Here is a 22,277-nt window from a genome sequence, read left to right as displayed (position 1 = left end):
GAGAGAAACTTGAAGCAATCCCACTAAAATCAGGGACTAGACAAGGCTGCCCACTCTCACCCTACCTACTCAATATAGTACTGGAAATCCTAGCCAGAGCAATTAGACCACAAAAGGAAGTCAAAGGGATACAAATAGCAAAGGGATACAAATAGCAAAGAAAGAAGTCAAAAATCACTATTTGCAGATGATATGACAGTAACTTAAGTGACCCCAAAACCTCCCCTCCCCTCCCTTCCTCTCCCCTCCTCCCCTTCTCTCTCTCTCTCTCTCTCTCTCTCTCTCTCTCTCTCTCTCTCTCTCTCTTCCTCCATAACTCATCTCCTTCTTCATTAGGCCATTTTGCTAATCACAGAAACATGTTCTTCCACCTTTTAAAAAAACAACAAAGGAAACGTCTCCTGACCACAGCCACGCCAGACTTACCAACTACTCCCATGGTCACATTTGATCACACCATCATCTCCAACCTGCTCTAGCCTGGCTGGTGACATCACCACACACTAATTCTCCTTGCTAGGGTCACACATACTTCCAGGTGGCCAACTGCAGCTAAAAAGGCACCACGCTCTTCATAAACTACCACTTCCTCTTGCTTTTCAACCAACGTCCATGATTTTCCCTCTGTCATTCCTAAGTCTCCTTTACCCTTTCCTCATCCTCATCCTGCCATTAAGTTCTTAGTCTGCCTATCTCTGTCCACACAGTTTCATCCCACACATGATTTTAAAAATCATCTACCTGCTTATAGTCCCAATTTCATTTCTTCACCCCAGAGCTGTCCTGAGTTCCATGTGCAAACACGCAACTAATCTGACATGGATTAAGACTTCTGAAATTTAACATCCTAAAAAGTGAATTCTCTACTTCCCCCAGTCTCAGTCAATTATTCCCTTTCCTCTTATTTCAGCATTACTCTGAATCCTCCTGCACAGGACAGGCAACAGCATCAGAGCCATGGTGGGGCATGCCTGTGTTCCCAGCATGTAGAAAGCTGAAACAGGAAATCAAAATTTGAGGCTGCTGTGGGCTACACAGTAAGACCTGGACTGTGACAGTTAATCTGGATTGTTCGTTCAAAGGGATTTAGAATCACCATGGAAACTCACCATGTGTGTGAAGGAGCATCTAGACGGGCTACATGTGGGTGGGACCATTCCTCTGGCAGGGGCTGGGGCTGAATGAAGGAGAGAGGAAGCTGAATATGTATTCATTGGTCTCTCCTTCCTGGCTATGGAGGAGATGTCACCAGCCACCTCAAACTCCTTCCACTGTGACTTTCTGCTATGAAAGACTGTACCCAGGAAACAGGACTCAAAACAAACCCTTTCCTCCTAAAGTTGCTTTTGTGAGGTATTTTATCACAGTAACAAGACAAGCAAATGGTTCAAATCCCCCCCACACACACACATGAAAAATTAAAAATGGAATCATTCTATAAATGTAAATTACAAGTGACACTTTTGTCTTCATGTTTTTGAATGGTTTAAAATTTCCTATTATAAACTCATCATGCTTGTAAATTAACTAAATCAAAAGGAAAAGAACTTCTTGATAAGACAGTGGATGTCTTAGTTTAAGCTATGTTGTTATGATAAAACACCCTGATGACAAAAGATCTGAGGGAGAAAAGTTTATTTTAGCTCAATATTCCAGGTCACTGCTGCCATGGCAGACTTACAACAACTTGTCACATGTCGCCCACAGACAAGAACAGAAAGAAGGGAATGCGTGTCTGCTCAGTGCTCAGCTTGCTTTCTCTCCTCATACAGTCCAGAGTCCAGCCCATAATGGTGCTGTTCATATTGAGGGTGGGTCTTCCCATATCCAATAACCCAATTAAGAAAAACACCTCATAGACATGCCCACAGGTGCCATAATCACTGAGACTCTTTCCAGGTGATTCTTGATTGTGTCAAGCTGGCAACTAAAATGGACCACTGCTGTGTATGAGAAAGTGCTTCTATGCAACCTGCAGTAGGAGATACCATGGAGAAGTCAGCCTGAGAAGGGAACCTCTCCACAGTTGCCTCAGTCAGTGTTGGAGAACACAGGAGCATACTGAACACTTGGCCCAGCAGGTGTGAGTAAATCTGGCAGCCAGGAAGATATACCTAATACAAAGTTAAATCCAACTAGCCTGGCCTTCCACACTCTTTTTCCACATCCTTTACACAGAATTCCACATGGAAACACCGCACATGATGAAATCGGTTGCTGGCAGTGGAAAGTGTTAGGCCCAGACTATGGGAACATGAGTCCGCACAGCAGGAATGACACAATAATGTAAGCTGAGAGTAACCGACATCAGCAGAGATGACCACGAAACCCCTTGAGGGAGGACCAGAAAGCACATCTATCCAAGTGGGAAGTTACTGAGTTGACAGCATCTCCAACTGCAGTTCATTTCTCTTACTTTTAGTTTTTTTGGTACTTTTCTACTTCACTTATTTGAGTTTCCTTTCTGTTGCTTTGATAAAAAAAAAAAAAAAAATCCTGACAGAAAGAACTTCAAGGGAAGGGGGTTTTATTCAGCTTACAAATACAGGCCATGGTCTATCATTAGGGGGAAAGGCAAGGCAAGGACTTGAAGCAGCCATAGTGAAGAGTAGAGAGAGAATGAATGAATGCCAGTGAGTGCACTGTGCTTAGCTCACTCCCTTGCCTTAGACAGGCCAGGATTCCCAAACTCAGGAATGGTGCCACACAGTGAGCCAGTTCTTCTCACATTAATACAATCAACATTGCCCCGCCCACAGGCATGCCCACGTGCCAATCTAACTTAGGCAATCCTTCACTGAGAATCTTTTCTTAGTTGGTTCTAGAGTATATAGAATTGATAATTACAACTATCATACTTATATGATAGTTTTGGCTTATAACTTGTCTGAATGTAACTTCAATGGCTTGTCCTATGAATTTTCTGAATATCTGGGGTTTTTTTCTGTATCTATTCTATATTTCCTTTACTATTTATCATGCGTCTAACCCACATATTAACCCTCTCCCACCCATAACCCATTGTCTTAGAGTTTTACTGCTGTGAACAGACACCATGACCAAGGCAACTCTTATAAAGGCCATCATTTAATTGGGGCTGGCTTACAAGTTAAGAGCTTCAGTTCATTATCATTAAGGCAGAAACTTGGCAGCATCCAGGCAGGGATGGTACAGGAGCTGAGATTTCTACATCTTCATGTAAAGGCTGCTAGCAGAAGACTGGCTTCCAGGCAGCTACAATGAGGGTCTTAGAGCCCACACCCACGGTGACACACCTACTCCAACAGGGCTATGCCTTCTAGTGGTACCACTCCCTGGGACAAGCATATACAAACCATCACACCCAAACATTAAAACTTCCTGTCTATTTATATTTTATTCTCTCATTCCCCCTTCCAAATATCATTTTACTACTTAATTATTAATCCTTTAGCTTTAAGAATTATTAAATGCTATTAACAAGTAACTTATTTCCCAACCTGTTCCTCAGTGCTTCTGCTTCTGAACCAAGTCAACATAAAAAGTTCTGTCCAGTCATTATATCTGTTCCTGCTTGCTTAAGTATACACAGTATACCTTAGTATATCTTAGTACATACAGCCCGGTCCGAGATCCTTCACTCCCAGTTGATGTTTAAGGAGTGACTTTTTAAAGTTGACTATTACTGTAATTATATACTGGGCCTATCCATCAATTGTGGTTGCTTCTGAAGATAGTATCCTACTCTTGGGACAGCACCCAGGTCACATCTGACGCCCTGAACACCTCAAAGTCTTATCTACTGAGCCCTGTACCTCCAATCCAATGGAGGTATTTTGATGGGTTCGCAATAAACCTGTAGATTGTCTTTGCTGGTACACCCATTTTCATGATACTGATTCTGCCTATCCACGAGTGAGATGCCTCTACCCTTCATCTTCATCTTCAATTTCTTCGCTGTTTTCAAATTTATACTGTAAAAGTCTTTGTTTTCTTGGTTAGTTTATCCCTGGGTGTTCGGTTGGATTTTGTTTTTTTGTTTGCGTTTGTTTGTTTGTTTTGAATCTATTATGAATGGGGTTGATGTCCTGATTTCTTTATAAGTATGTTCATTATTTATATAGAGAAAAGCTACTGATTCTTGTCTTTTTATTTAATACCCTGCTACTTTGCTTGTCATTTTTAAGAGTTTTCTGATGGAGTCTTTAGGGCAGTGGTTCTCAACCTTCCTAATGCGTCAACCCTCTAATACAGTTTCTTATGTGTGACAACCCCCAACTATAAAATTATTTTTGTTGCTACTTTATGAATGTAATTCTGCTACTATTATGAATTATAATGTAAATATTCTTGGAGATAGAAGCTTGTCAAAGGTGTTAAGACCCACATGCTGAAAACCACTGCTTTCGGGTCTCGTCACCTACAGATTAGCATAATTTGGGTTGTTTCTTTCTTGTATCCCCTTTAGTTCTTCTTGTGTTATTCCTCTAATGCTTAAACGGCCATACTAAATAAGAATAGAGAATGAGACTATATCCCTTTTGGGTATATTTCTAAAGAACTGTGCACTAACATACCATAGAAATACCTTCATGTGATGGCTATTCTTGGTTGTCAACTTGACTACATCTGGAGTTAACTGTAATCCAAAAAATGGAGGTCACACTTGTGAGGGATCTCTGCTTAATTAGAAGAAGATCCACTTCTAATCCAGATCATAAAGTGGGAACACACACACTGTTAATCTGAGGTACACCTTCTGCTGGAAGCTTATATAAGGACAGGACAGGAAGCTTTTGCTCTTTGCTTGTTTGCCCTTGCCTTGTTAGCAAGTCCTCTCTCTCACTGCCATTAGCGCCTACGTCATTGTGGTTCTAACAGCTACTGAAGACTACTGAGACACCCAGCATCATGGACTGAGCAACTTCTGGATTCTTAGACTTTCTATTCATAGCCAGACATTGTTGGATTAGCTGGACCATAGCCTGTACGTCATTCTAATAACTCCTTTTATATATAATACATGTATTATATATATACTACATGTAATATTTTTCGAACCCCTACAATCACAAAGGTATGCCACTGTCCTGTGTCCATCAAGCAAAGAATGGGTAAAGAAAATGTGGAATAAATACACAATACTTTTTATTCTGCCATAAAGAGAATAAAATTATGTTGTTATTTGAAAAATAAAATGAGTGCAACTAGAGACCATTACATTAAATGAAATAAGCCAGGCATAAAAAGACTAATTTTCTCTTATTTGAAGGTCTTAGAATTTTTTATAGAAATATAACCCCCAACACACACACACACACACACACACACACACACACACACACGTGCGTACATCATAAAAGAAAAAAATGAGAGTAAGAAGGAGATTAATAGGGGGAGCACAAAAGTTGGACTATAGGAAAGGAATGGAAAGACAGTAAATATGGTCAAAGTACATGATTCACTTGAAAGAAATTATCTCCATGAAACCCAGCATAATGTATAACAAATGTACACCAATAAGAAAAAAGAAAAATTAACAAACACCACAATGGGAAAGAGGAACCCTGGGTTATTGCTGGTGAGAATGCAAACTGATGCAGCCACCATAGAAAGAAGCAGAGGGTTTTTTTTTTGTTTTGTTTTTTTGTTTTTTTTTAAACCTGAAGCTAAAATTACCATGTGGCTGAGCTAAGTGTTCCTGGGTCCTTCCAGAGAGCCTTGTACATCCATGTTTACTGCTGCGCTGGCGCTGTTAACAATACTTCAGAAATGGAGCCAGTATAGATGTCTATCAAAAGACAAATGTGTCAAGAAAATTTAAAACACAGTGGAATTTTATTCAGCCATTCAAATGAAGTCATGGCATTTGTAGGAAATGGACAGAACCACATGTTATGTGAAATACGCCCAACTCAGAATAACATTCTCAAATATGGAACTCAGATTTTAATTCACGTATCGGTTATGAAACTGAAAGGGGAACTGAGAGGGGATGAAGAGATCTTAAGTGGGTGTATTGGCAGGTTCTGTGTGTCAACTTGACACAGCTGGAGTTATCACAGAGAAAGGAGCCTCCCTTGAGGAAATGCCGCCATGAGATCCAGCTGTAAGGCATTTTCTCAATTAGTGATCAAGGGTGGGCAGGCCCATTGTGGGTGGTGCCATCCCTGGGCTGGTAGTCCTGGGTTCTATAAGAAAGCAAGCTGAGCAAGCTAGGGGAAGCAAGCCAGTAAGTAACATCCCTCCATGGCCTCTGCATCAGCTCCTGCTTCCTGACCTGCTTGAGTTCCAGTCCTGACTTCCTTTGGTGATGAACAGCAATGCAGAAGTGTAAGCTGAATTAACCCTTTTCTCCCCAACTTGCTTCTTGGTCATGATGTTTTGTGCAGGAATAGAAACCCTGACTAAGACAGTGAGGAAGACCGGAAGAAAGAAGAGAAAGTTAAAAAAACTCATGTGACTAGAAAGCAGGCTGGGGTGACAAGAAATGAGGAAGGGAACGAGTAGTGGGGGAGGGTCAGGGGACCATGATGAATAAAGACAAACATGTATGAAAATATTATAAGGAAACCCATTACTTTGTATATTAGCAAATTTTCTTTTCCATTTAAAGCTTTTTTAAAAATAATGAGATGCAACTACATGTTTTAATCACATTGTTCTTAATTTTAGCTTCTTGACCATCTACTAAAAAATATTACCTTTTGTATTACCAGAAGTGTTGAGATTTACTGAAGACATCACAGCATCTGCTTCTATCTAGAAAAGAGGAAAGATTAAGAGGACATGAAACTTTATCAGACGTTTCAAAGTACAAGTTCTGAATTCCTGGCATAAGGGAAGACGTGTTTTATGGGCAGTCAATTTTATTGAACCTAGTAGACAGTAACTTCACTTGTCCTTATGCTGGTCATTTTTCTTGTTCTTTAACACCCACAACAAATACAGATCTGCAATAATGGTCCCCAAAATTTCATTCCACTGACCAATAGCTTAAATATATGAAATCACTTCGGCAGTCTTATATAGATTGTAACCTAAAATCTTTCTATTTCATTAATAAACAAGTAGTTACAATAGCTTTATTTTTCAATATTCCTGATGCTAAAGGTAACCCAAGCCAGGTGTGGAGGGTCTATTCCGGGTGGAATTACACCTGTAATGTTGGCACTTGTGAGTCTCAGGCAGGAAGGGAGACAATGGAGCCAGCATGGGCTATGCAGTGATGGCCTATTAATAAAAGAAGGTATTATAATAAAACAGTAACACATGATGAGTGCAGAAACAGGATGTATATAACTTGTTAAATTTATATAAATGTTAGATACCACTGTTAACAGTTTGGTCTCTTCTAGAGCATTGCTTGTTTTTGCCTAAACAACACAAAACCTTGTAGTGAGAACACACCACTTGTAAAGCTCTGAGACCTGCTTTCAGTAAATATTAACACAGAGGCTCTTCCCTCCCATTGGTGATAGGGGTAACTGATGGTAACTGACATTTTTTTTTTCTGGTGCCAGTCTTGAATCTTCCATAATTTTGAGTCCCTGCACCTCCCCTGTGTCCCTTCCCCTGGGAGCCTAGTCCATCTCTTTCATGAATTCCCACCCATCTTTAAATGCAGGCTTCCCCCAAGCTCTTTCCCTGGACTAGTGTTCACAGCCTTGCAGAAGCTTCCTATGGAATGGCACTTGGTCTTCCAATTTGAGCTACCCCTTATAAACTGAGCCCCAAATCTACCTCCAGCACCCCCACCACCTCTCTACCCCAATGAGGTTCCTGTATTTAAGAGGTAGACCCTCAGAACTCCATACAGTATCTAATAATCACATGTCCAGGGAATACCAGTTACCACTTCAAACTCACTTTGTCCACCTACCCCCGTCTCAAAACTGACTTCTCTGAACCCACTTCCACCTGGATTCTCTCCTCCTAGGTGATGTGACCACTCTTTGCTGCCAGTGCATCCAGGAAAACACCAGGGCATAAGCTTGTCTTACGGTCACAAAGGGCTCCTAGATGCTTCATAGAATATACATGGAGCTTCTTTAGTACAAATGACAGCTGCCATAGCTGCCCACCCATCTTGCTCCCCTCCTTCCTATTGGTTAAAAGATCATCTCTTTCTTGATGTCTATCAGTTTGCTAAGCGCTATACAAAATGAAATTGTTCCAAAGCAGAGACTGTATGTGTTCACCTTGACATCTCCAGCAGCTGGCAGATACTCCTTTTATTAAACAGATTCAATAAATTTCATTGTGCAAACATCAATGTATAAGTGAGTTATATAAGTCTTTTATGAGATGATATTGTAGTGTTATGGTTGCTCAAAGTAACAATTCATATTTAATTCTTCAAAAGACATTCTATGATAGGAATTTTTTATATGTCTCATTTAGTTTGCTGACTTCCAATCAGTATTTTATATATTCAAAAATTGTATTAAAAATTAAACTCTAGCACTGAACCTAGTCTAAAATTTAAAATATGAGAAGGTATACATTGAACATTTCCTCTCTGATAAAAAATTCTTCTCTGGTAAATGCCTGGCAAGTGAAGAGGTGACTTACTATGTTTGTGCTTGATTGTTTAGTGACCTACAACCAGTTAAATATGTCACTAGCCTAAAAAATGTGGAGAAACCCTGTCTCGAAAAACCAAAAATAAAATAAAATAAAATAAAATAAAAAATAAAAAAAAATAAAATGTGAGGGCCAGTGCGATGTCTCAGCAGGTAAAAGCACTTTCTATCATGCCTGGTAACCTGAGTTACCCCTGAGACTCACAAAGTCAAAGAAAAGAACAGACTTCCATAAGTTGTCCTCCCATGGCCACGAACTCCCCCATATATGCCAATACACATAAATAACTAAGTTCTTTAAAAGATTTAGTAAAAAGTCCGTAAACCCTCAACCCAATATGTAAAGTAAAAGCTGTCAAGCTTCATCAAGGGTATGTACATTACCACACCACTGTCCCTGTCATTAAATTCTTTACATGGCCTAAGGTTAAAATAAGTAGACTCAAGGGGAATAAAAAGAGGTATCTTTCCAGATGAGCCCAGGTTAAATATGAAGCTTTAAAACATTCAGCCTTCACAGGTCACCTGCCTTGGAACTCCAGGAGAAATGATTGCAGGTTAACAGAGCAGCTGCAATTTCAGAGCCAGTCCAGGCTAGCACTCTGATCTCATAACTGGCCTCTCAGGAGCTAAAAATCTCCAACCACTCTGAATCCACCCAAGGCTGTCTGCAAACCCTATAGGGGGAAGGCAGATTATATTTACGGTGGAGTTGTGCATTCAAGCATACTGAAGGGCACAGAAAGGGGACATCACAGAGTGAGTCCCTGGCTACCCCAACTCATGAGGAGCAGGAGAGTCCTGACTGTCAGTTCTGGGGAAAGGGGTTTGGGGGGCATTCTAGGAAGACTTGAGTGCTCCTTCTGCTTGATGGTTGTAGTTTCCTCTTTTGTATTTGGACAGTGTCTTGACTCTGATTAGTTCCAGTTTGGTAGCTAAACAAGAATGGCTCCGTCTCTAGGCTGCTTCTAACAGTCGAGCAGAACAGCGCAGAGACGGGTAAATAGGAAACTATCAAACTAAAATAGAAGGTTCACTGGGGTTCCACTGTGGTCTGATTACTGAGGAGCTATGCAGCCCTTTCTGGAAACTAACAGCCACAGTGTTTCAAGTACACCCTCCACAGGCTCCAGAAACGTGTGGAAGGAGCAGGGTGGAAAGAGTGTGAGAACCAGAGGAAGTGGGGGCAGTGATACGCAGTGCTGATTTCTGGATATGATGTGCTTTCTGCACCATTGAATTCACAACAGCTGTGATTACCTATACAAGACTTGGCCTGTCAAAAACCCTGCCAGGGAAGGCAGAGGTGCTCTGTAAGGTGCCCACCTTCTTGGAAAGCACCCTAAGGAAACTCCTTGGGCCACATCTCCCGGCCTGCCTATCTTTATCTATCTATCTATCTATCTATCTATCTATCTATCTATCTATCTATCTACCTATCTATCTATGAATGAATCCATCCCTCTATCAGCTATCTACCTACCTATTTCTTTCAATAAAGGGGAAAAAAGGAAAGATAATAAAAATTCAAATGTGTACATCCTGAGACTTAGCAATTATATTTCTAGAAATTTTGATATTTTGTCATTGTTCTAAAATGTTGTCTCGTCATGTAGTCCAAATTGACCTTGAATTCCTGGTCTATCAAATGCTCCCAAACACAGCAATTAAATACCCATGATTTATTCACACACACTCTCTCTCTCTCATATGTATTCCACAAAGACATGATCTATGGGTGTCTGTAGATGTAAAATGATGCTCACCAAGACAATGCTTACAGCTTAATTCAAACAACAACAAAGGGTAGACTGGTTAAAGAGAATATTATACAGCTATAATATAAGGTGGTAATGTGTGCTTTGGGTTTGCTGCTAAGTGGGGAATGCATGTCAAGATAAAACAGTGTGGAATTTCAGTAGAAGATTATGCCTATCCCTGAACGTAGAACAATACAGAAGAAACCGGTTAACCCCCAGTAAGTCGGACCCTAGTCTAGTGGAAGGAGAAGGGATTTTGTGGACTGTATGAACATATTACTTTTACCAATTAAACAAAAACACGCAGAAATTTTACAATACACATCTGCTAGTAGGTGAATTCTTCCTAGTACAACATCACCTTCCCCTCCCAGCCTTCCCCTGTCTACCATCCCATATTTCTTATAAATTTTAGGTCACTTGTGGACATGTTTTGTTGGCTCTACTAGCATAGATATCTAATTTGCACCTGTTTGGGCCTTTAAAGGGAGGAGGGGTTTGCGAGGAATTCAGCGTTAGAGACATTTTAGGCTCATAAATCAGAGACTTGCTCTACAGATATCAGAAAGTACTCCTGGCCAATTTTCTTAGGATTAACTTACAGCATTATCCGCCCCATCCAAAGAAGGGAGAAGAGGAACAAAGAGAGAAGTGGAAAAGGGGAAGAGAAAAGCAGAAGAGGGGAACAGAGAAAACGTTCTAACCTTGGAGGGTTTGTACCCAAACAGCATTACAATCGCAACCTTAAAGTCCTCTCGGCTTAGGTAGCCTTTGTTGTCTTCATCGCATGCTTTGAATACCTAAGGAATATTAAACATACACAGTTAGTAAGCCAGAAACCAGAAACACAGACATCTTAAACTCAACCTGGGTGTGGAGCTTTCAAAATGCGGTTTCATTACTCTAGTTTTAATTCTCAAGCAATATAATCATTGAGTTAAAGATTTCCCACCGCCTGCTCTCCCCAAAGTTTAAGGAACTTGACAGTTTAAGGGGCTGACAAATCCATTCCTCTAAATCACTGGAATAAACTGCACGCAAAAGCGCAGATGCTAGGGAATAAGAATAGAGGTGATTATCCGTGGACAGTGTGGTGGACAGGGAAGCGATCAGAGTCCTGCAGCTATGCGTCGGTTTTAAGAACAGTTTTTTTCAGGGCTAACTAGAACCTGGTTGAGGGAGACATAGAGGGGTGACAGAAGTGGCCCTGGTCACGTTTAAGTCCAAACTCAGGTCGCGCTCCCACACCTACTTCCACCCATTTCTTCCGTTCTGAGGCGCTGACTTCACCAGTTCGGGGCCTGGCGCCTGCCTCTGACAGAAACATCCCGACACCGAGACCAAGCCGGTAGCTCTCTCGGCACAGCCAGAACTCACAACAGCCACCGCGGCCACGCCCACCACCGCTGGGACTCAACTTCGCCGCGCAACTCCAACGTCTCCTCCCATTGGCCAGCCTCTGAGCCACTGGCGTTGACTTCGTACTGTCATTGGTTAAAAGCGTTGTTTAACAACGGGGAGGGGCTTTCAAAGCCCGCCCCCAGATCTTGGTTCCGCCCCTTCTCGATTTTCTTGACTCCTTGAGAGCTGGTGAGGGAGATCCGGTATCTCTGTGTTTTCTTAGCACGTTTTGATTGCTTTCAGGCTCTCTACCAAACTTACAATAAACTCTTTGATTATTTTGATCCGTGTCTTTGCTAGATTTGGTAGGAGACACACGAAGAATGTGAAGAAAGCACGCAAACACAAAAATTGACTGAACTCCCAAGATTTATTTTTTAAATCAGCAAGCCATTGAACGGCCTTCTCAGAGCAGCTGCTATGTTTATTTTCGCCCTCTTGGTAACTCTGGCACGTACCATTGTGTCTAGCACAATTAAACGAAATGACCCGTTTTGAGGGTTCACACAAAATTATTCAACTCCCTGAAAGCGATGCCTGAGGTGAGGCTGACTTAAAGAATAGCACAAGAATTCCATACCAGACATCTTTATAGAAGATGAGGAATATGGACTAGAGCTTGGTTTTCCGATAATCACAGCCCTCTACTCTAATGGCAAATCGGTGAGATTGACAAGAACATGCCCGTTTCAAAGGAGAAACCTTCAAAGGAGGTTGTGAGTATGGGGACTCGTTTAACTTTTTATCTAGAAATCGATTTTAAAGTCTGAAGCAGCCGCCTTTTTCTTCAGCTTCCCTATCTCCCAAAGCATGCCTTTGTCTTAGCCCTGAGTGCCTGAAGCTGCCTAGAATGGAGGTGTTGTTTACAAATTATCTAAGAGAGAAGCTAGCCACAGCTTTCTGTTTCTGTCTTCTTACAGAGCCCTGTTAGTCTCAGGCAAAATGAGGCGGTCTTTAGGACCCAGCGGGGGCTTCCGGAAGAGGAAGGCCTGGCAAGGCGGCGGCGCCTGCGAGTTTGAGCTGTGCGCATGCGCGGCCGCGCCGCGGGGGCGTGGTCTCGGCAGCGGCGGACTGGCGGGTCAGGTAGGTGTTTGCGGCTGCGGGCTCCGGCTCGGGGCGGTCTCTGGCGGCGGCGGTGACTCTGAACCCGCCCTCCTGATGGCGGCGCGTTGGCCGCCGCGATCTGATGTGGAAGTGGAAGGCCATCAGGTCTCGGTGGCGACCCCGAGGAGAGCGGCGAGGCTGGAGTCCTTGGGCAGGGTGCCCTCCGCTGAGCCCCGGACCCCGCGGTCCTGGCCCTTGGGACGCGCTACAGAGCCGCTGGCCTTCGCTTCCTCCGTGGGCCAGGCTCTGAACCTCTCTGCCCTCAGTTTCCACATTAGGAACACCGCCGTGAAATAGGGTTGTCTTGAAGGTGAAATGAATGTGTACACTCTTGGGATTATGTCTGGGCAGAACTGAGCGCCCGGGGAAAGTTGGCAGTTTTACGATGTGCTTACTGTACCCCCAAATTACCCACTGCTCCTTGACCATCTTCTTCAGCACCCAGCTCCTGCAGAAGCGTCCTTATCGCCACGTGTGCACAGAGTTGTATTGTATATAATCATTTTAAAAGATTAGACGGAATCGAGGCACTCTTACTAAAACACTCACTGGGAGTCCCATTGTTTTTAGAATAAAATTCAGCTTTTAACAGTTTTGCCTTACTGCCCCCACCTCTTCTTTCTGGACCAATACTGTGTTACAGTTAGAACCTAGCTAGCATCTCCTGGCCTTGAGCAGGTTGGATTCCATCTGTCTGGAATGTTGCTCACCTGTCTTTTAGCTCGCTGATTCCTTTTCCTCCCAGGTCTCACATGCTACTCCACAAATGATTCCAAAGAAAGGGTACAATGTAATGAGAGCATCTGTAGCCATCTGGACTTTTAGGCTTTTTAATGTGTTAATTTGTGCCTTTCACCCTGAAATTAAACTTGTTAACTCTACTCTGAGTTCTCAATTCTGCTTACTTCCGGGCTCAGAAAGAACAACTTGGAGGAATCTGGTGCCTGGGTCTTAAAGGTTTGAGTAGTGTCTGTGTAGAAGGAATACTCTCTACAGGGTCTGCTCAGCCAGCCAGCAGATAGTGAAAGCAAAGTTCTAAATGGTGTGCTTTTTTGCATCAACTGTGTGTGTGTGTGTGTGTGTGTGTGTGTGTATACAGGCAATTGTGGAGCGTCTTCTTCCATTGCTCTCTACCCTGTTGTAGTCAGTCAGGATCTCACAGAACCTGAAGATGGCCGCAGTTTTCTTTAAGGGTGTCTGACCACTGAGCTCTTGGGACCTGCTTCACTATCACAATGTTGGGGTTACAGGCATAGAAATTATGCTGGGCTTTGGAACTCATGGCAAACCCTCTTATCCACTGGTCAAGCTCTAGCCCTTCGTGGACATTTTTAAAGCCCTTAATGAAATTTCTGATGACACTTTGAGTTGCTGTCTGGTGAAAGGATTCCATAAGGGGGTTTGTTTTTTTTGTTTTTTGTTTTTTGTTTTTTTTTGTGTGTTTGTTTTTTCTTCCCCATCTTGGTGCAGTATCCAACACTGCCAAATTTCATTGCCTTGCCTGCCTACTTAGTTTTTATTTATTCTCTGTACACATATGCTGTTATTTTCTTAATATTTATTTGAATCCACTCCTATGTAAATACTTTTACAAAGTCGACTTTATTTTGCTACTGTAGCTATAATGGAGCCGTAAGCTGCATTCTGCTGACAGGAAAACAAGTCTTACAGGTGCTTGTGGAAGAGTCTGGGGCCCACTGTGGTTCAGAAGCAAAACGTAAAACATATTTTACACTACAGCTGTCTCCTTGATTTAAGTAGAGACCGAATTGGAATGGGAGAGGGGTGCTGTCATATGCGGTCAGTCAGTGGCAGGCCCCAGTTACTTGCACTATAAATCACTGCTGCTTTGAATCTGACCTGGGACTTTGGTGGGTAGAGGGGGTACACCTGTATTCTCATTCTTTTGATGCCCCTTACTGCTGCTGAGACTTTGGTCTTCTGCTATGCTAGGCACTGCCTGGTGAGATAGAAAATAAACTGTGGAAAGAAAGTCATGGGAAGTCTGTCAGGCTGGGCCTTGGTTCCAAGCTGGGGACCTGGTCCTGTTTGAGGGAGCAGTGAAAAACGATGCTGACCGGATCCAAATTAGAAGCCATCTCCTACATGATCTTGACATGTACATCACAGCAGTTCCTCCTCAACAGGAGAAGGACCTTGTTTTCTTAGTGAGGTTGGTAACCTCGTGGACAGAATGACAAGGCACAATTTCATTAGCTATTTCTCTCCATGGTAAACAGCCCTCCAGCGCATCTTTGAATGTCAGCAATCTCTACACTTAAAGTGTGTGTAAAGCCTGGACCAAACAAGGGGCTTTGTTTCCTGAGAAATGTCTTTTGCAAAGCTTTGTTTCTGTTTATTTTACCAACTCGTTCAACATTACTGGTGGGGATGCCCCCCAAACCCCAGTGTGGTTCTAGAAAATGTAAATAACGCTAAAAACTGGAGAAATTGTCTGAAGAGTTTAGAGTTACCAGAGAGTTTGCTCACACCTTTCACAGTTCCGGCATGGTGGTTTATGGAAACAGGCCATGGTCCTTGTATTCACCTGGGAAAGGGATGATGTGCATCTTTTAGGATTCTGTAGACTGTGCTCCTGGCAGCAGCCAGCATCTGAATGATAACGATCAGCATAGTGTCTGTGTAAGAAAGAATGACACACAACTGTGAAGTATTTCATATGCTGGGAGGAGGGAAAACCCGATTTGTGGCACATACTATAATCTCAGCACTACAGAAGGTAGAGCCCGAGGAATAGGTGTGCCAAGCAAATGTGGACTACAAAGCAGGTTTCTGCCTAGGAAAAAATCAGGAATCTACAAACAGCTTCTTTCTCAGGCTGGAAGGGTTTTGGTGGTAGTGGTGGTGGTGGTGGTGGTTTGTTTGTTTGTTTTTTTGGTTGGTTGGTTGGTTTTTGTTTTATTGTGTGTTTGTGTATGTTTCTTGGGTTTGTGTGTGTATTTGTGTATGTGTTTATGTTTCTGTTGGTGGTACACACACACATACATACATACATACATACATGCAAGAAGATATCCTGAAGTATCTTTACTCAGTCTGCTCTTTTTTGTTTGGGTCTTTTAAATTTTAATTAAAAAAATTAAATTAGCATGCAAAGTGTTATTTACAAACAAAGGGTATGTTTTAGTAGATCACACACACACACTCCTCTCATCCTTGTCTCCTGTTTTCTGGTGTCATGCGTCTTTTTGCCCTCTCCCGGTGTTAACTCACCACCACTTCTTACCCTGTCTTCATCTCTTTTCTAATTTTTTTTTTTTTTTTTAGGCTTTATGCACTTTTACATCCATTTATACACAGACATACAAGGAAAAGAAGACCTACATTTAATATGAGAGACAACATATGGTTTTTTACTTTTCTGAGTTTGAGTCACCTCATTTAATGTAATATTTACCAGATTTATCCACTTCCTGAAATTTTTCTAATTTCATTTTCCCTGCAGCTGAGTAAAATCCATTATGTCTGTGTGGCCACCTTCATGATCCATTCCCCTACTGACGGTGTCTAGGCTGGGTTTATCCCTTGCTATGGTCAATACAACAGCAGATATATATACTTTGTGGTTTTGTTTTTAGGTTTGTTGTTTTTGGGTTTGTTTGTTTGGTTGGTTGGTTGGTTGGTTGCTTTGGTTTGGTTTGGTTTTAGCTGGTTTCGCTGGCTTGGAACTCACCGAGAAGGCTAGGCTGGCTGGCCACTGAACCTTAAGGATCCACCTATTCCTTGCAATCTCCAGTCTCTACCTCCATAACATTGAGACATAGTGGCTAGAGAGACGGCTCAGCAGTTAAGGGTAGACATTGCTCTACAGAGACCTGAATTAAGCATCTAGTCCAGAGATCATAAAACCACCAATGACTCTAACTCTAGGGCATCCAAGGCCCTCTTCTGGCCTCCTGGGGTACATACACTCATTGTAGACACAGGCATTCACATAATTTTCAAAAATTTTATTGACTTAGTTTTGAAACAGTCTCACTAGGTAGCTCATGCTAGGCTCAAATTTACTGTATTATCCAAAACTAGCACAAACTCAAGATCCTTTTGCCTCAGCCTTGAAATTATAGGGGTGAGCTACCATACCCAGCCTGAGAACTCTTTTAATTGAAGATTCTGTTAGTAAGTTCCTTACTATGTTGATTTAAAATTTAAGAAAACTAGAACTGTTGTCCAGAGTTTTTCTTTATGTTGTTCTTTTAAATTCATAAGATTAAGTCTCTTCAGAGCAAATTGGGTCTACTTAAATAGGTCTATCCACCAACCATAGAGTCTAGAGTAGTGAGGGCACACTAAGATAAAAAGATACAAGCAAGTTAAAACAAAACAAATAAAAAAATAACCTACATCTGAGCTCCTTTAAGGTCATGTGTTGCAAACTGCCTTGTCCACGGTACACTTGTCACAGCTTGGTTAGCTGGTTTCTTAACCCATGGAGCTTAGAAACTGTTTAAGAAAATACCTAAAGTAAGTTCTCACAGCCTCTAGAAGTGAATTGGACATCACAGAAACGAACATAAAACTTTAGAAAGCAGATGCAAAGGTTTAAACTCCATGCAGGAGCAGGTGACCCCTCTGCAGCCCTCACACTGGCTATCGAGTGGTGTGCAGGCCAGTTGAGTTTAAGCGTAGCACTGAGTTGTGAAAGATGTGAGGATATGTCTTGTGCTCTCTGTGTAAGAGCTCCCTGGAATGTGTAATTTACAGAAGAGACCTTGTGTGAACGAACTGGAATTAACTGAAGAAGTAGGTTTAAGGGAGAAACTGTGAAAAGTGATCAGTACCTTAAATGCAATTTTCTTTTTTTTTTAAAGCTTGAAACGTGCATGTGTATTCACTTGAAAACCTGGTGTCAGATCAAGCTTTCCTACTTTTGGGAGTTTGGGACTTTTTTTAATTGGTGAGGGTTTGCAAGGTCTGTGGTGTACTGCTTTTATCTTGGTTTTCCCAACTCATACTACATCGTTCTCAGCTGTGAAGCAAGCCTTGAAGACCTCCAGACCACAGGAGCACATACTTCTGAATATTTACTTCAGTTTTCCTTGGAACTTTGTATTTATCTGTCAGTGCAGCACATTGGGAGCCTCGGGAAAACCTATTTGACCCTTTCCTGTTTAGCTGAATGCATTTTGTAGTTACTGCCAAAAGTACATCTGTCCTGTATTTTCCCCTTCTGAGGGTGAGGGTGTGTGAATCAGACCAGCTATATGATTTGGAAAGTAAAGGTGTTTGTCTTCAGTGCAGATCCTTGCCTGGAGGTTTCAGTAGCCTGAGTTGTGCGTGGACAGTAGTGATGTGGAGTTAGTTAGCTCCTCGTGGCAGTGCCGGGACTCTGCACACAGCGTTGGTCCTGCCTCTCAGGCTTGGCTAAGCTAATGTGTAAATGCCTGGCTTTATTCATTACTTAAGTCTTGTGGGTTCCTGTACATGAGTGAAGATAAATTTATAAATTCTACTTTTACTCTTAAAAAATTCAAGTGTGAGCCAGCAAGATGGTACGGCGAGTTAAAGTGCTTGTTGCTAAGCCTGACATCCTGAGTCCAATCTCTGGGACCCACATGGGAGAGAAAGAGAAGTAACTCCCTGAAGTTGTTTGCTGACCTCCATTGGTACCCTTCCCTCCAGCAAATAACATACTTATATTTGAGCCAGTAAGGCAATTTAATGGGTAAAGGTGCTTGCCGCCAAGCCTAAGGACCTGAGTTCAGTTCCTGGGCTCCGTGTGGTAGAAGGAGAGAACAGACTCCTAAGTTGTCCTTTGATCTCCACACCATGCCACACATAATACGACTCCCCCAACATAGAGGTGTCCACATACACAAAAGCAAGTGTAATAATTTTTTTAATTAATGGCAAGCTTGCCTAGCAAGCACAAGGCCCTAGTAAGTTCAGTCCTCCCCCCCCCCCCAATACCAAAATAAAATAAAAAATGAACATGCTCTGAATTACTCTTAAAATTCCTTAAGATGACCTTAACCTTAACTCCCTTTCTGAGGGCTTCTAAGACCAAGGTTTAGACTGAAGGGCAGCAGGAAAGAGAAGATAGTTAGGATTCTTCCTTATGGTGTTGAGTAAGTGGCCCAGCCTCTGGTGACAAAAGTGCTGTGTGTTTTGCAGTCTCCCATCTGACTTGGAATTCGAGAGCCATGAAGTTATGTTGCCAGTTGTCTACTGAATGGAAAATGTTTCCATCATTTCTTTTCAGAAGTATAATGTCCCAGGAAAGCAGCTATGGGAAGTGGACAATATCCAGTAGTGACGAAAGCGAGGATGAAAAGCCCAAACCTGACAAGCTGGCAACATCCTCTTGCCCCCACGCTGGGCAGGGCGTGTCGAAGGAGCCCACGTACACCTGCTCAGAGGCCCGCAAGGCTGCACACAAGAGACAGATCTCACCTGTGAAATTCAGCAACGCAGACTTGGTGTCACCCCACAAAAAGCAGAAGAGTGGTTCCCCGGAAGGTCTCGGCTGGTGTCTCTCCAGCAGCGATGATGAACAGCAGCCAGATGTGACACATCAGGAACAGCCTCAAGAAAAAAAGCATGACTCCTCACCCAGTGTGACTACTGCCCAGAAAGTTGAGGATAGAAGCCCTCCTGCCAGCCATAGGCCCCACACGGCAGATGAGTACGAGACCTCAGGGGAAGGCCAGGACATCTGGGACATGCTGGATAAGAGGAATCCCTTCCAGTTTTATCTCACTAGAGTCTCGGGGATTAAGGCAAAGTATAACTCCAAAGCCCTCCACATCAAGGGTAAGAACAGGGGATTTTAGGAGGTAATGAGCTGTTTCCCTCTTGATAAAGCAAGGGGCACAGCTTAGAAAGAACCCATCTTAACTACTGGGGTTGAGGGGGGTGAGGCAGGTATGATTCAGGTATGAGACAGAGGATGGTCTTCAGTGTTTCTCTGCATCCCATGGAGGAGCAGCGGAACATACGGACTCAGAGGGCACAGATCTTTCCCTTTACCACTCGTTGGATGTACGGTTAAGACAGTATGGAGTGAGAATTGAGAATGGAGCAGGTGTGTGAGGTGAGCAGTGCACGCATCATACACAGGTAGACACAGCAAGCATCATACTGCAGGGAAACACAATTAGCATTCTCTCTAGTGACATGTTTCCTGGCCCATATTCATGGCATATTATGTTTGTTCTCAACATAAAGTTCTTCCATAACAAATGTATGATAGTACTTTATGCTTTGCCATATGGTGTGTAAATGTTGGTGGCTTTAATTCCATAGTAGTAAGTCCGGTTCTACAGATTTTTGAGCATCTCTTACATAGGTACCTGAAGATATGAGATAGTTGCTGGTGGTTTTGCTTTGTCTGGGAGAGGCTGACATGGGAAACGCAGGAGTCTGGAAGGCTGCTGTGTGTAATATAATAGTAATGACATGGCTGTCAGCACCAAGATTTAAGGAAGACGAGATGACATCATAAGGGTTTTACATATATTTTAACTGTCAGAGCAGGCAAATAAAATAATCAAATGTCCTTGGACATGTGACAGAACTGCAGTTCAGTAAAGTGGAATCACTTACCCTAGGTCACAATACTGTTAAATGGTAGAGCCACACTGGAATCTAGTTCTTCTTGTATCTAAATCCATGCTATTTGATGTATTTGGCTAACACTCACCATAATTTCAGATCCTCTAGATCTCATGGAGGACAGTGGCCTTCCAGTGGACCCTGGAGATGGGCAAACTTGAAACAGCTAGAGGTGCAGATGGGGCAAGCTGGAAGACTGTTACAGCTTATCTCTTAACTCTGCTGCTCTCAAAATGAGGAATTTCCCCACTGGTCATTTTTGTTCTAATTGTCCAGAAAACCCATGAAACAATTCTAGAATCTACTAATATTGATTACACACTCTTTACATCAGCATAGAACATGGATGCCACTAACAGGCAACACCTAACTCTTGATCAGGCCACAAACTCTTTGTACCTAAATAGTTAGAGAGGATAGGAAGTCCAAGTGACTACCAGATAAGTGAACTAGCCCACTTCACGCTCAGAGGCATCTCAGTAGATACCAGAAACCTAGAGTGAGACACCCAGGCTCAAACTTTAACTCTGACCCTTCCAGTTGAATGGCCACACATAGTCTTCATTTGAGACTCCCATTATTCAGAAAGGAAAAATAATACCTTACCTCAAAAATTCCCTGGGAGAATTAAGGTCATTCATGGAAAGTGCTAAGAACAGTGTCTGCCCCTAAGAAGTCCTGTGCAGGGGGACCATGGCATTGATTGTGGCATTGGTAATAACAGCCCTTCCTAATCTGTCCAAAGTCAGGCTCCAGAGGAACCAAGTGGAATGTCCCCAGAGGTGACCTAGCATGCTAAGGGTGTGAATAATCTGTCGTGGGAAGCAAGTGCCCTCTGGGTACAAGGGAGCAGCACTGGGAACATACAGAAGGAGGTAAAGGTTCAGAGGTCCAGGAAGAAGACTCTCTTGAATGGCATCGTAACAGAGTCCAAAGCTGAGCAGCCATCCAGGACTTACGTTCAGAGTGTAGTCTGCACTTTATGTGTTAGAGAGTGCTGATCGATGTTAACAGGTTCGAGAATTGTTTCATGGGTCTTCTGGACTATCACACCCAGCCTTGTAGTGGCTCTCCATTTACTCTTTCTTGGCTGTCACTGCTGCTGAAAAGGATGCTTGGTATGTTATGAAATCTAGAGGATTTTTATCTGCTAATCCATGTGCTTTATCATTGTAGATATTTTATCCCCTCTGTTTGGGACACTTGTCTCTTCAGCTCAGGTGAGTTTATGGTAAATTGTGTTTTCTTTGGGTGATGAGAGACAGACAATTAAGCAATTTTATAAGAAAATATGACAGCAGATGGGCTTCTCAGTCCTATACAATGTCCCCTAAGCTGGCATCTGTCTAGAGCCTGGCCTTATTGTAGAATCTATGCCTCCATCAGCATAGAACATGGATGCCACTAACAGGCAACACCTGACTCTTGATCAGGCCACAAAGAGTGGCCAAGAAGTCATTGCATCTTCTACCTGATAAACCTTGGGAGATATTTGTAACCTCAGGGGATGCTGGTGCAGCCTGCTGAGGAAGGGCGGGTGGCATGGTGAAGACCAAGTCAGGGTTGCATTGCTTTAGGAAAATGGCGCTCTGCAGCGACCAGAAGGAGGAGTAGGATTTATGACAACTTCTGCAGCTTCTAGGGCTCTTGGCGCACTGAGCTGGCCCCTTGGTGCTAACAAGTCATCGTAAAGGTCCAGAAGCTTAAGGACTAGTCAGGAAAAAAGGGTCTTGTTCCCGAAGTAAGCAGAGATGCCACCTTCCTGAATGATGGGGTCCTGATCTCTAGATCAAAGCCAAATGAGGTGCATCTGCATTCTCTCTCAGCTCGACTTGAGCTCCTGTGCCCAGGATTGACCATGCATTAGGAGGAG

The 22,277-nt window shown here is 42.8% G+C and overlaps 2 protein-coding genes across 6 annotated transcripts in view; one reads left to right on the top strand and one right to left on the bottom strand.

Annotated features, from left to right (window-relative positions):
* Efcab11 (EF-hand calcium binding domain 11) overlaps positions 1-11,753 on the bottom strand; it is a 163,443-nt gene extending 151,690 nt beyond the window's left edge. Inside the window, exons 1-3 of the mRNA XM_076921430.1 lie at positions 11,577-11,753; positions 11,029-11,124; positions 6,684-6,741 (exon numbers count right to left, since the gene is read on the bottom strand). Coding sequence (XP_076777545.1) covers positions 6,684-6,741; positions 11,029-11,124; positions 11,577-11,651 — 229 coding nt within the window. The 5' untranslated portion in view covers positions 11,652-11,753. The remainder of the gene's footprint in view (positions 1-6,683; positions 6,742-11,028; positions 11,125-11,576) is intronic.
* A 920-nt stretch (positions 11,754-12,673) lies between these two features.
* Tdp1 (tyrosyl-DNA phosphodiesterase 1) overlaps positions 12,674-22,277 on the top strand; it is an 82,548-nt gene continuing 72,944 nt past the window's right edge. Inside the window, exons 1-3 of one of the 5 annotated variants that reach the window (XM_076921426.1) lie at positions 12,674-12,808; positions 19,053-19,603; positions 21,581-21,624. In XM_076921426.1, the coding sequence (XP_076777541.1) occupies positions 19,060-19,603; positions 21,581-21,624 (588 nt within the window). In that variant the 5' untranslated portion in view covers positions 12,674-12,808; positions 19,053-19,059. Of the gene's footprint in view, positions 12,809-12,832; positions 13,140-18,964; positions 19,604-21,580; positions 21,625-22,277 lie in introns of those variants that run through there. The other 4 variants (XM_076921428.1, XM_076921425.1, XM_076921424.1 and 1 more) reach the window with 4 other exon arrangements.

This window comes from Arvicanthis niloticus, chromosome 23 (assembly GCF_011762505.2).
Source record: "Arvicanthis niloticus isolate mArvNil1 chromosome 23, mArvNil1.pat.X, whole genome shotgun sequence".
Classification (NCBI taxonomy): Eukaryota; Metazoa; Chordata; class Mammalia; order Rodentia; family Muridae; genus Arvicanthis; species Arvicanthis niloticus.
This window is presented reverse-complemented; position numbering and strand designations above follow the sequence as displayed.